We start from the raw sequence: 12,018 nt of genomic DNA, 5'->3' as shown, positions 1-12,018 counted from the left end.
ATCCTCTCTTCATATAATACAATTTTGGTTTGATATGAGATTCATTCTCCAAACAACTCAGGCTCCATAAGGATTCCATGGGCATTCTCTGCTTTATTGTGTACAGCAAATAATATATGTCCTGTTGCTCTAATTTCTTGTTTTCTTTCCTGTATAATTTTTATTCAGAATCATACATTTTGAAAGTAGAAAGCTGTTTCTGACCTAGGCAAAAAGTATTAATTATTAAGTCTCTCGGATATAGAAAAACATCTTGTACAGAGTAGATGAATATCCCCTCAATATTTTCTCTAAGTACAAATCAGATAATGAGTCTATAACTTTAAAAACAATCCAAGGCAGACTGCTATGTTATAAATTTAAAGTTGTAACAGAGTAAGCAGAAATAATATAAGAGATGAAGGATGGGGGGAGGTGCTGGGGAATGCTGTTTTCTGTGTATGGTGTGCTTAGTATACTCATAAACTCACAGCCATTGTGGTTATCTACATAAGACCCACACAAGACCAAGTCAGTGAAAATACCAGTATGGGAGAAGAAGGAACTCTTGAGGTTTCACCCCAACTAAGGAATGAATGGTCTTGATAGCTAGCATAGGAAAGAGACTCAATATTTCTTTTTGTATATAGCCATTGATATAGTAGGCTCCACACCCATGCACATACAGGCTATATCAGTTTGACTTAGTTGGATATGTTAAAAAAAAAAGAAGAAGAAGAGGATGTGCAATTGGGAGGAGAATTTTAGTAAAGAAATAGGGGGTAAACAGAACCATAGTTCCTTGTATTCTTCAGTAAAATTCTCAAAAATAACTGAAAAATCAGCTAAAGGGAGATGAGCAAGTGAGGGGTGGATGAATGATGACAATATGTTCAGGAACAAGTAACTTTCAGACTGAGCTCTGGTTCCATATCTTCACCTTAGTTGCACTTTAACGGAAAACAAGTGCATTCTATTTTTGGCCAACTGAGTGTAGGTACATCCACCAATAATAGTCACCTACCAAGATAATGGCTGCCACTGGCCCCAAGAAGCTCCAGATGAATGCTCTATTAAGGCTGAGCCAGCAGCTGTGGATAGGAGATAAGAATTAGCTGTCTCTCTCACTACAGGAGTTGAACACAGGCTCCCAATATATGACCTGACACTGTGCAGAACCATTATTTCTAAGCTGGATTTCAGATGGAGTTCTTATCTGACACAAGGTGGGTGCACTGAGCATCAGCTTTCCCAAGTATGAAGTAGGAAATGATCAAATATTGGGGAAGATTAAATGACTGGTGAAGCCATGGGAAATTTAAAACTCAGTAGCTGTGAATGAACAACATCTCATGTTATAACTAAAATAAATGTTAACCAACAACATCAAAACAAAAAACTGAGAGCCAACACTGTTGGGATTTGAAAAAGACAGTAACATGTAGACAGGCTGGTTTGAAGGACAATATAAAAAATACAAGGTTAGTTGTCCAATGAAAAGTTTGATGTTGAAGTTACATTCATACATTTCCACCTTGCACACACACACTATGCTTACTGGGTATCTGTTCCATAATTTTCATGGCTGGCTATTGCAGACACAGCGACAATAAAAGCAGGGATTCCATAGCCTACAGGATACATGAACCTCTTCTTGAATCGTCCTGAGCTGCTGTAGTTGGCCACTTTGAGATTCCTCACAGTGAGAAAAAGATGTAGTCCTTCCAGAAACATCCACATGAAAGAAGCCAAGTAGAGGTAGTGCAGCATTCCTGCAATGAGGGAGCATAGCACCTAGGAAGGAACAAAGAGAGTGTGGTGAGGTAGATGCAGGGTATACCTGATCCAGTTCTCAGTACCTACTATTCATTGTATGTTGGCCTAGGATTTCAACAGAATTCTGTAACAACTTTCTTGGAGAGAATGGACATTGAGGGAACCTTTTCTTGTCATTGAATTTTACTTTCCACATTAATCAATAATCAGGTCAGAAAATGCCAAAGAGTAGATACTGTCAATTTGGTAATGCTCAAGGGTTTATAGATCCATATTCTATTGCTCTTGAACTCCAAAAATAGCACTATGACATGTGTTCTGTGATGCCTCCTGGAGGTGTTCAGGGGAATCTACCTGCAATTGTTTATGCTTGGAAATTTCTTGAAACCAGCCATTCATTGACTTTCCTTCCACCTTGGTTCTATTTTTCTTCCTATCTGAAGTAGTTTGGAAAGAACGACACCCAAATTCCCAAATATTGTTTATAAAAGTTTGTTTTCATTTAAATGGGGTTGGTTATAAATGGTTAATGATCACAACTAATATCTTTTTAAAGGTAAAAAGGGGATTATGGTATAGATATGAATACTTTGTTTTGAAATGGATTTTCATTGATACATTTTAAGGTCAATTTTGTGATATGTATATTTCTCCTCTTGTTTAGGTATTGTGTTTATATAGCTCATTTAGAAATGTAATGTATAATTTAGTACAGATTTTAGCTAGTTACCTATAATAGTAAAAATTTATAGTGTTAGGTTTTCTAGATATATAGAGATGTATTTGAGATGGATAGGAATTCTTCAAACCTTCCAAAGACCTACAAAATATGGCATTTAAAATGTTTTAGGGTTTTTCTTGTCAGTGAGGCATAACTGCTCCTGGCAATACCACCTGTGTCAGAAAGGAAGATGGACCTTGAAGAAAGGAGTTATGAAGTTTGCTCCCAATATGGCAAGACTAGCCATTTGGACAAGATACTGCTCTTGTCTGGACTGTTTGACTTTGTGCTGTATAAACTGGACATGCAGGACCCACAGGAAAGTGCCTGCTGATTCAAGATAGACATTGCTACAGAGTTCCTGCTTCATGGAAGAGTCTGCCAGACAGTCTGCAGGACACAAAGAAAAGTGGCTGACAAATTGCCAACACAAGAAGACAGTTTAAAGTTTCCTGCTTTGCTAAAGAGTCTGCCTGACACACTATGGCCTATGGGCTGAAGATGGAAGATTACAGAAGAACTTCAGGTGACTGATCAGGCAATGAGTTGTCTCTGTCATTTCTAGAGTTTATATATTCTCCTTCTGTGGTCTTTGAAGGAGTTGAAGACAGATAGTTATAGTTATAGTTTTCCTTAGTTAGGATTAAAGATAAGTTACATAGACTTTAGACACACAAAGATAGAATAGATGATGGAATATTTTCTTAAATCTTGCTAAATGTTAATGTTGCTTGCTAAATATTGTTAACTGTGATTCTTACTTAATAACTGTTGTGTTATATATTTTGCTATGTTAAGGTTAAAACACTTCCTTTTATTTAGACATGATTTAGAGATGATGGGAGATGTCATTCTGTATATATGTTTCTCATACTGGTTAATGAATAAAGCACTGTTGACCAATAGGAAAGGAAGATAGGAGGGACTAGGAGACAAGGATGAAAGAGGAAAGAGTAGGGAGGAGTCAAGATGGAGAGATGGGCGAGAACAGAACCACTGGCCCCCGCTCTCCGGTAAGAAAAGACCACGTGGAAATACATAGAAATGGGTTAATAATTAAGACAGAGCTAGCCAATAAGAAACTAGTACCTGGCCAACAACATTACATCAAATACAGTGTCTGTGTGTTAAGTGGGGCAGGCGCAGACTCGGGACAAGACTGGCGGCAGGAGGAAAAACCTTACTCTTTACAATAAAATGTGTTCATTAACTATTTATTGTAGGATCTCTGTTTAGAGAAAATAATAATGAGCACTCAGAGAACAATATTCACTGATTATTAGTACTACATAATATGATAAATGTTCCCTCAAGATGAGATTTCATCACTTTCAGTAGACACCCAAACTTACACATCAAAATAAGATGATAACAGAAATAAATATTAGGATATTGAGTTTTAAAATATATGTCTGCTTGTGGTCCTAAGCATCACAAATACTTTGCAGCTGGTATTGTAACATTACTTCCTTGATCACTCTATGAAGTTAAATCCTAATATCAAAAATTGGCTAATATCATTTACAAAAGGAAACATGAAAATATTCTTCTCTTTATGGAAAAAATTAACAAAAATATATAAGGATAGTAAATTAAAATGAATAATATATAAGAAACAAAGCATTTGTTTAACAAGGGCATTTTATCATTACCATGCAAGTAGAGAGAGAATTTTTACTTATTTTGTTTTATTTTGTCTTATATTTTGCTTTCTGAGTTTTCCTATTGTTTGTGTATGCTTACTTTGGGGTTTGGTTGTTTTTGCAGAGTCTTAAACATGTGAGGTAACTTCTCTAGCAATTCGCATCATACCCAGCATTCAGAAACTGCTAAGGGTAGATTTCAAGATGATAATCTTTAGATAGAATGCATATGCTAATGAGGTTGATCTTGCCTCTCTTCATTTGGTGATGCCAAGCACCTTACCAAAGACCAAATTTTTTCCTAATAGATAAATATTCCTAGCTTCCTCTAGCAGCTAGGAACTCAAAACTCATAGGACCACTTCTAGGAAGACTTCCTTTGTTGCATCAGCCTATGACAGAAGAGCAGAGACAGTGAGAAGGAAACCCTTGTCCTTCTTTACAGAAATCACTCACAATATCAACAATGAACTATTGATGAATCCTGAGCCTAGTCCTGAGCAATCCCTTCCTAATAAGCCCACCACTTTTCTGTATTTTTATTTGTTTATTGTGACCTAGAGACTCACTGTGTTGCCAAAGCTGGCCTCTTACTCACAATCCTTCTATAGCTTCCCAAGTGGCTGACAACAAGGACAAGCCCTTGCATTATTATTTTAATGAGTGTCTATTAATTGACATAGTCCTCTGGTATGTTATAGCATTTCAATATGTGTATACAGCATGGGATGATCAAGTCAGTGTCATTGACATATTTATCATCCAGACATATACCATTTTGTGCTGGTGCTAGAAATATTAAAATGCATTGTTGCTGGCTAATTTGAAGTATTCACTTACTTATTTCCAGTGTCCTGCTATATTATTGGGACCCATCTTACCATTATTATATTTGAGATTAAGTCATCAAGTCGGTTTTGTGGTGCACCTTCAAACCCATGATCCATAACATAAATACCATAAAGTATATATTTTATGTTACAAATTGTTCTTTAAAAACATATTGTATACACAATCAATATGAACAAATCTGTCCTTGAAAATGACTCAATACTATTTTTCTGCATTATTAATGTGAGAAGTCATTTCAACAAGTCCAAACAGCAACAAAGTTGAAAAATTAAAAATCATATGACACTGCTGCTCGGCTCCATGTTCTCTCTGATATTCAGTCCTAGCCTCTAATTGTTAAATATGTGGATCCAAGTGGGTGTGGACATAAGTAAAGAATAGACAACCAAAAAGGAGACCCTGTAACTGGAAAAAGAAAAGTTTTAAAGAGAGGGGTCTTCCATACCCACAATGGAACAATGTGGAAGGTGGGGACCAACAGCTATGGCAGGAAGAGGAAGGGATGAGGAAGACAGGAGGTAGGAGTGGACAGAATCATCAAAAATGAAATTATGTATGAAAGTACCATGTGAAAATTCATTACCTTGTAAGCTAATTTAACAATCAAAAAATGAAGTATTTTTAAATGCAAAAAAAAAAAAATCACCTGTAAATCATTGTGGCAAATTGACTCTCAATCACTTCAAGACTCTAATCATACCTCTGATTCTGGAGCCTGGTAAGTAGTGAAAGAACTTCCCAGCCAAGGGCTACATTACACAGCATGCCATGTAGTTTAATGGGGCCAAGTGGCAGGACTCTAACAAGTGGAGTATTAAAGGAAGTTATATGCACTCCTGGTTTGATTCATATAAACTTCCCCTCTTATAGTATATTGTATTTGAATCATTTTCCATTAGCCCCGAGGGATGACTTTGAAGCTGTGTGTAGATGATAACAGAGGTGCCTTTAGCACATAGGTGAAGAATGGGCATATCTCAAATCTTTTTGTTTACCTCTATTAACAGATGTTATGAAACTTAGCTGTGGCTTGGGGGATGACTCAGTGAATAAGAGCACTTGCTTTGCAAACATGAGGACATGAGTTCAAATCTGCAACAACCACATAGAAGTTGGACATGCCTGTAAGTGCCTAGTGCCTACAACCCCAGCACTATGGAGTTGGGGAGGCTGGTACATCTGAAAAGCTCTCTTGTCATCCACACTAGCCAAAATAGCAAGCTCTCAATTCAGTGAGAGAATGTCTCAATGCAATAAAGAGGACACAACAGATACCTGAAACCTTTCTCTGGCTACTACGTTCATACACATAACTGCTCACACTGGTACCATCATGTCTATGCACTACACACAAACACCAAATAACACCAAGAGCATTGTCAGATAACATGACTGTTAGGAATGCTCTCAGTTCCAAAATGGCCAAATATGCAAACTCCTTCAATTCTACACAGAAAATGAGCTGAAATTTTCATTCTGCATTTCCTCCTAGCATCTCTATAGATGAACCCCTCTCTTCATATTTGCTCAGGACAAGATGGCTATGACTGATTATGACAATGGAGTAACTTGATGTGGTCACCAACCTTAGGCTCAGTTCTGTTGATGCCTGTGAGGAAGAGGAGATCAGCCAGGAAGAGGCAAATGGAGAGCTGCAGGTGGAGTGTGGTGCTGGTGTTCTGGATGGGCCGGCACAGGAGAAAGGTGACAGCCGCCAGGAATAGGCACAAGAGAGAAAGACTCAGTCCCACATAGGTGATCACAGAGAGTGCAGAAAGCACAGAGTCCTCCTACAAACCACAAAGGAATACTTCAGAGTCTCCATATCTATATAACAGTTACCATGAACATCAAAACTAGGAATCCTGGGAGCTTGCCAAGTCTTGTTATCTGTTGTACTATCAATGTTGAGATTAGTGCTTAGCACATGCTATTCACTTAATAAATATTAGCTAAATTAAACATGCATATGGAAGTCCATAGCGTGATGGACATCGAATAGTAAAATATTAATAAACAGGAGCTAATGTGAAATGGGGGAATGCAAATTTAAATTACAGACAAAAAGCCATATGTGTTAAATATTCTACAAGACTAACTTACTGACTGAAACCTGTGACTGCAGAGTTGGAGCATTGCAGAATATCAGTAACATTATTATAGTTGTCTTTAGCCCTGTTTGTTACTTAGTATCCTTATGCATATTCTGTAAATCCTTTTGAAATACACAAGGAGACCCCTAACTTCCACCCAAAGGCTCAAAATGTCATCAGCATTGAGGCTGTACCAGATTTCCCAGCTTCCTGTGATCCCCCTATCTGATGTTCCACAATTGTGTTTGAATTGACTTTATCCATAATTTTCTTTGTTCTCTTACTATAAAAACATGGTATGTAGAGTAATCAGGACCTGTTTCCCTGGGTCATTGTCAGTGATATTTGGCCCTTGAACAATTAATTTTATTTCCTATGAAATGGGAGCTTTGGTGATTTTGTTATTTGATGTGGTTAGGACGCCATTAGGTGAGTTCCTTCAACTTAAATAACCTGAGACCTAGCTCACCTCTTGAAATTCTAGGGAGCCATGCTGTATCTTTGATGATAGCCAGTTGACTTAGTTTAGAGAAAATTTGGGTATAACTATCTTGAAAGTGTAGCAATGTGTCCAATTCCAGATCCCCTTGGCCCTACCTCTTTGGAGTCTGATAACCTCACTTCGAAACATTTGAGGGTTTTCCTTGATTGTCATGCTTACTCCAGGTACACTTATGGAAGACTCAGAATTTCCTCTGTTTTGCTTAACCCATCTACCAGATGTTTACACCATTGTGTTGTGTTGTGTTGTGTTTTGTTTTTAAATGACTTGAGTCATGATTTTGTTTTTCTGTTACTATAAAGTCTTCATGAAATGCTACCACTAAGCCGAGCAGAAATAAAATTACTGAAGAAAGGTCATGTGCCATACCAAAGTTCCACCATTCTTTAGTTACAGTAACCTTGAACTGTGTGTTCTGCACTGATTCCAAGCATTTTTCAGGGATGCTATAGGCCCCATATACCCAAGTGGTAATTAACTCATAAATACTGTATGCATTGCCACTCATACTTTTCCCATTTTGTCTCTACAGTCCACTACTGTTATTTCTTGAGAGTTTGTTCAACAATTTTATCAGGGGAATGAAGCTACCCATGTACCTTTGCAGGGGTTCAGAAGTAAAATGTCCCCATTGGCTTGTGTAAAATGTCAACATTTGTTCTCCAGTTGGTGGGTGTACTTGGGGGAAGTTACAGAGCCTCTAGGAGGTACAATCTCTCCAGAAGGTGTATGTCTCTCTAGGAAGGTATTGAGGGTTTATAACTATTCTCCATTCTCCCTCCTCTTTTTTGTTCTCTGCTCCTGTCTGTGGACAAAACATGATTTCTCGTCTTCCTGCTTCTGCTATGATGCCACACTTTCTGTGCCATAATGGATGCCATCCCTGGGAACCATACAGCAAAATGAACCTTCTTTAGATGACTTCATTCACAGTATTTTGTTCCAGTAACAGTAAAGTAACTAACAAAACATTTGAGAAAAGTATGGCTCTCCTCTTTCATGGATGGTCACCATCTTAGACCAGCCATGTAGCTTCAGGAGGATGCACATGGGAGAGACAGTCTGGAGGAGCGAGGAGGACACATTCCTAGCCAGTCGATCCCTGGCAATCAGTATCTCAACAGGACATCAGTGAGATAACAGAGGTGGCAACAAAATCACACTCATTTTGTTCTTATGGGTGTTTCTTGGAATCATCTCTCATCAAACCTACAGCCAATTAACTTTTATAGACATATATTAAAGTGAACATCATTTTCATGGTCAAGACCTGCAAAACTTGATACCTCGAAGGGTAAAGCCATGAGCACAGCAAAGCTGGACAGGTGGAAACACTTGCAGATGGTATAGGAGTCGTTTGTGCGCACGTGAGAACAGCCCTTAGTGGACCAGCTGCCCCCTTCCTCTGATTGTTCCCAGTGGACACAGAGATGGTTTGCTCTTGGGTCAATGGGCTGCAAAGAAAACAGTATGAAAGAACATGATTTTTTTCATAATTCCAACTTCTATTTATCTTTAATTAGGCTATTGACATTGGCTTGCATATGTGATTTAATAATTTCCCTTCTAATGTTCCCCTCTAACCCTTCTCAGCCCTTACCTTTCCTGGTCCTCCTGGCTTTGCTGCACTTCCACATTGTATCTCCACTTAGATTAATATGACACACACTGGACTGAGAAAACACATGTGGGAACATTTCACATCCTCTCATCTCTCATAGATTTTGTTTAGTCATTTATTCTGTCTCTGTGCATATCTCAGTGCCCTGTGCATTGACTTAGAACTGACTTACCAGTTTCTTGTCACTGATGAAATGAATGATGGGCAGTTGTGAGAGGTCAGTGCTTAAAGAGAGACGTCAAGTGTTTTTTCACCTGCCTTTCTGCTCCAGGCTCCCGCTGGAAAAGCCCAGTCCCTCTTTCCTACCTCTGACTCTCAGTATGCTCAACAATGCCCATTGCCCAAATGCCTACTTCAGATTCAGCATGATAATCGTCTCTCTTTGTGTAAGTACACAGGTGATTTAGCACTTCGTTCCCAGCCTTCTGGAGGTGCCATTCAAACAGAAAATTGTATATGTTTAAGTTGCAGGATGTACCCAGAGATGTATGCAGTATAAAAGGAATACTAATGTACTGGCTGGTTTTGCATGACAACTTGACACAGCTGAAGTCATCAGAGAGGAAGGATCTTCAATTGAGGAAATGCCTCCATGAGATCCAGCTGTAATGCATTTTCTCAATTAGAGATCCAGCCCATAATGGGTAGATAGTGCCATCCCTGGGTTGGTAGTCCTGGGTTCTGTAAGAAAGCAGTCTAAACAAGCCATATGGAAGCAAACCAGTAAGTCTCACTCATCCATGACCTCTCCATCAGCTCTTGCATCCAGGATCTTGTCCTGTTTGAGTTCCTATCCTGACTTCCTTCAATGATGAATAGTGCTGTGTAAGTGTAAGCCAAATTTTGCCACAGCCAATTGAAACCCCAAGATAAGAACCAAGCTAACAAGCATATCCACCACCTCCCAATTTAGCTTTAGTGATGGTATTGGAGATCTACTCTACTTGTGGCAATTAAAGAAAAAGAGACCAGGAGAAAGAGAAAGAGAAAAAAGGTGGCGTATATGAGGGGGTGTGGAAGGGAGTAAAGAGAAGGAGGGAAATGAGGTAATTCTATTTTAATTGAAAAAATGACAGAATGTTGTCACACTAACTTCTTCTAGGTTGAAGCATTCCATCCTTGAAATTCAAGAAGTGCTCAATTCAGATATGCTCACCACTATACCACTAATGCCCGCTAAGTGTGCAATTAAGGACTCTCCAGCAATTCGTAATTTACAAAGTCCCATTCTTCCTTAAGGAAGAATGTGAGAACAGCTGAAGAAAGGAAATTCTTTAACCCTTTAGAGTTGCCTATAAGGTATGTAGAGATCTCATGGCTTCCAGGTTTCATGAGTTCTCAGCCATACTGGGATGGTCCTTTTGGTGAGGAAGCTGTCTTTCAGATATCTGTGTTCCTGAGAGTAGCCGCTCACTCTTAGCTAACAATTTCATTGCTTCACTAAATTGGAATTTGGTGGCATGGTTACTTTGCTGTTATGGGTTCTGTATCTGGGCTGAACAGATATTTATACTCATCTCTCCAGGAAATGTGTCCCACAACAGAACAAAAATACATTAACATGATGGGGGGCAGCAAGAATGTAATCTCAATACATTATACAAATGTATAATATGTCATTATTTAACCTATTGTCATGTATAGTTAATTTCTATTAACAAAACTTTTAATCATCACAATATTCACTCCTTTTTTATTGCTATTACACATTAAGGCTCCAAAATGTTATAACTTAAAGTTTGATTTCCCATTTTCCACAAAACTGATCTCCAAGTAGGCTCTATTGCACAGAAACTATGAATGCTACTGTTTAGAGTTCCAGTGTGAGTGAGATCATAATGGCAAGATATTTTCTTTTCTGTTTTTTATTACTATTTTTGCTTTTGGAACTATATTATAATCACATCATTTTCTCCTGTGTTGACTACATCTGTAATTTACTAAAACCCAAGACTTTTGGATCATACATATTAGGGGTTTCTCTTGGTTGCATTATTTAAGGTCTGAGGATTCACCCTAAATCCAGTTCATTTGAGGTCAGAAGACACCCTCATAAATCTCAGCCACACCTTCTTATTGGAGCCCACATAAAAAGGAGGTGGAAGAAGAAGGTACTATTTTTTGCCTGTTTACTCTCACTTTCTCTGGCAAGTTCGCCTATCCTAATGATGAAGCATTCCTTCGCTGGTATTAGAATATAACTTCTTGGAGCACTGGGACAGAGGGTGGAGCCAACAATCCAGGCACCTTCAGGGAACTACCTGCAGCTGCTCTGAGCACAATAGACCTGCCTATCCAAGTGGGAACACCCACATTTCCACCTGCCTGGTCTCTGACCCCTGCCTCCTCTATCCCTCTACTGGAGTTCCAAGCCCCTCCCAGAGATCTGCCTATCTCCTCAGGGCATCTCTGAGTACCTGCAGGCTGGATCCTTGAGCAGCTCCATCACAGAGCCACTGTCAAAGAGGCCTCAGCTGGAGAGTGCCAGGCCCAACCTAGATCTGCCTATCAGCTTAAGGAACATTCTGAGTACAAGCCTTCGAGATCTTTGGCTCCCATCCCCAGTCTGCTTGAGCCTAATCTTTGATCCCCATCGCCAGGCCCCTGCCTGTGGAGAGACCTCCTAGAGAGCTTGGACCACCCAAACCTACAGCCTGTGGAGAGACCTCCTAGAGAGCTTGGACCACCCAGACCTACAGACATGGAATCTCTGTCTCACCTAAGCCCACCAGGAAAATACCATAGAGAGAGGGAGAGACATCACCAACACCTACTGGAAGAAGCTATGGGAAGACAGAAATACAAGAAAACAACTAAAAACAGAAAGACAA

General features: G+C 39.1%; 1 protein-coding gene across 2 annotated transcripts in view; it reads right to left on the bottom strand.

The window, feature by feature from the left end:
• The window catches only part of LOC127217801 (adhesion G protein-coupled receptor E4), a 51,495-nt gene that overhangs the window by 10,767 nt on the left and 28,710 nt on the right, over positions 1-12,018 (bottom strand). For both annotated transcript variants that reach the window (XM_051178798.1, XM_051178799.1), the window contains 4 exons: positions 8,853-9,020; positions 6,558-6,761; positions 1,538-1,773; positions 1,004-1,070 (listed from right to left, as the gene is read on the bottom strand). In XM_051178798.1, the coding sequence (XP_051034755.1) occupies positions 1,004-1,070; positions 1,538-1,773; positions 6,558-6,761; positions 8,853-9,020 (675 nt within the window). The remainder of the gene's footprint in view (positions 1-1,003; positions 1,071-1,537; positions 1,774-6,557; positions 6,762-8,852; positions 9,021-12,018) is intronic.

Source organism: Phodopus roborovskii, unplaced genomic scaffold, assembly GCF_943737965.1.
Source record: "Phodopus roborovskii unplaced genomic scaffold, PHOROB, whole genome shotgun sequence".
Lineage (NCBI taxonomy): Eukaryota > Metazoa > Chordata > Mammalia > Rodentia > Cricetidae > Phodopus > Phodopus roborovskii.
Note: the sequence above shows the minus strand (reverse complement) of the source record. Positions and strands in the feature narration are given on the sequence as shown.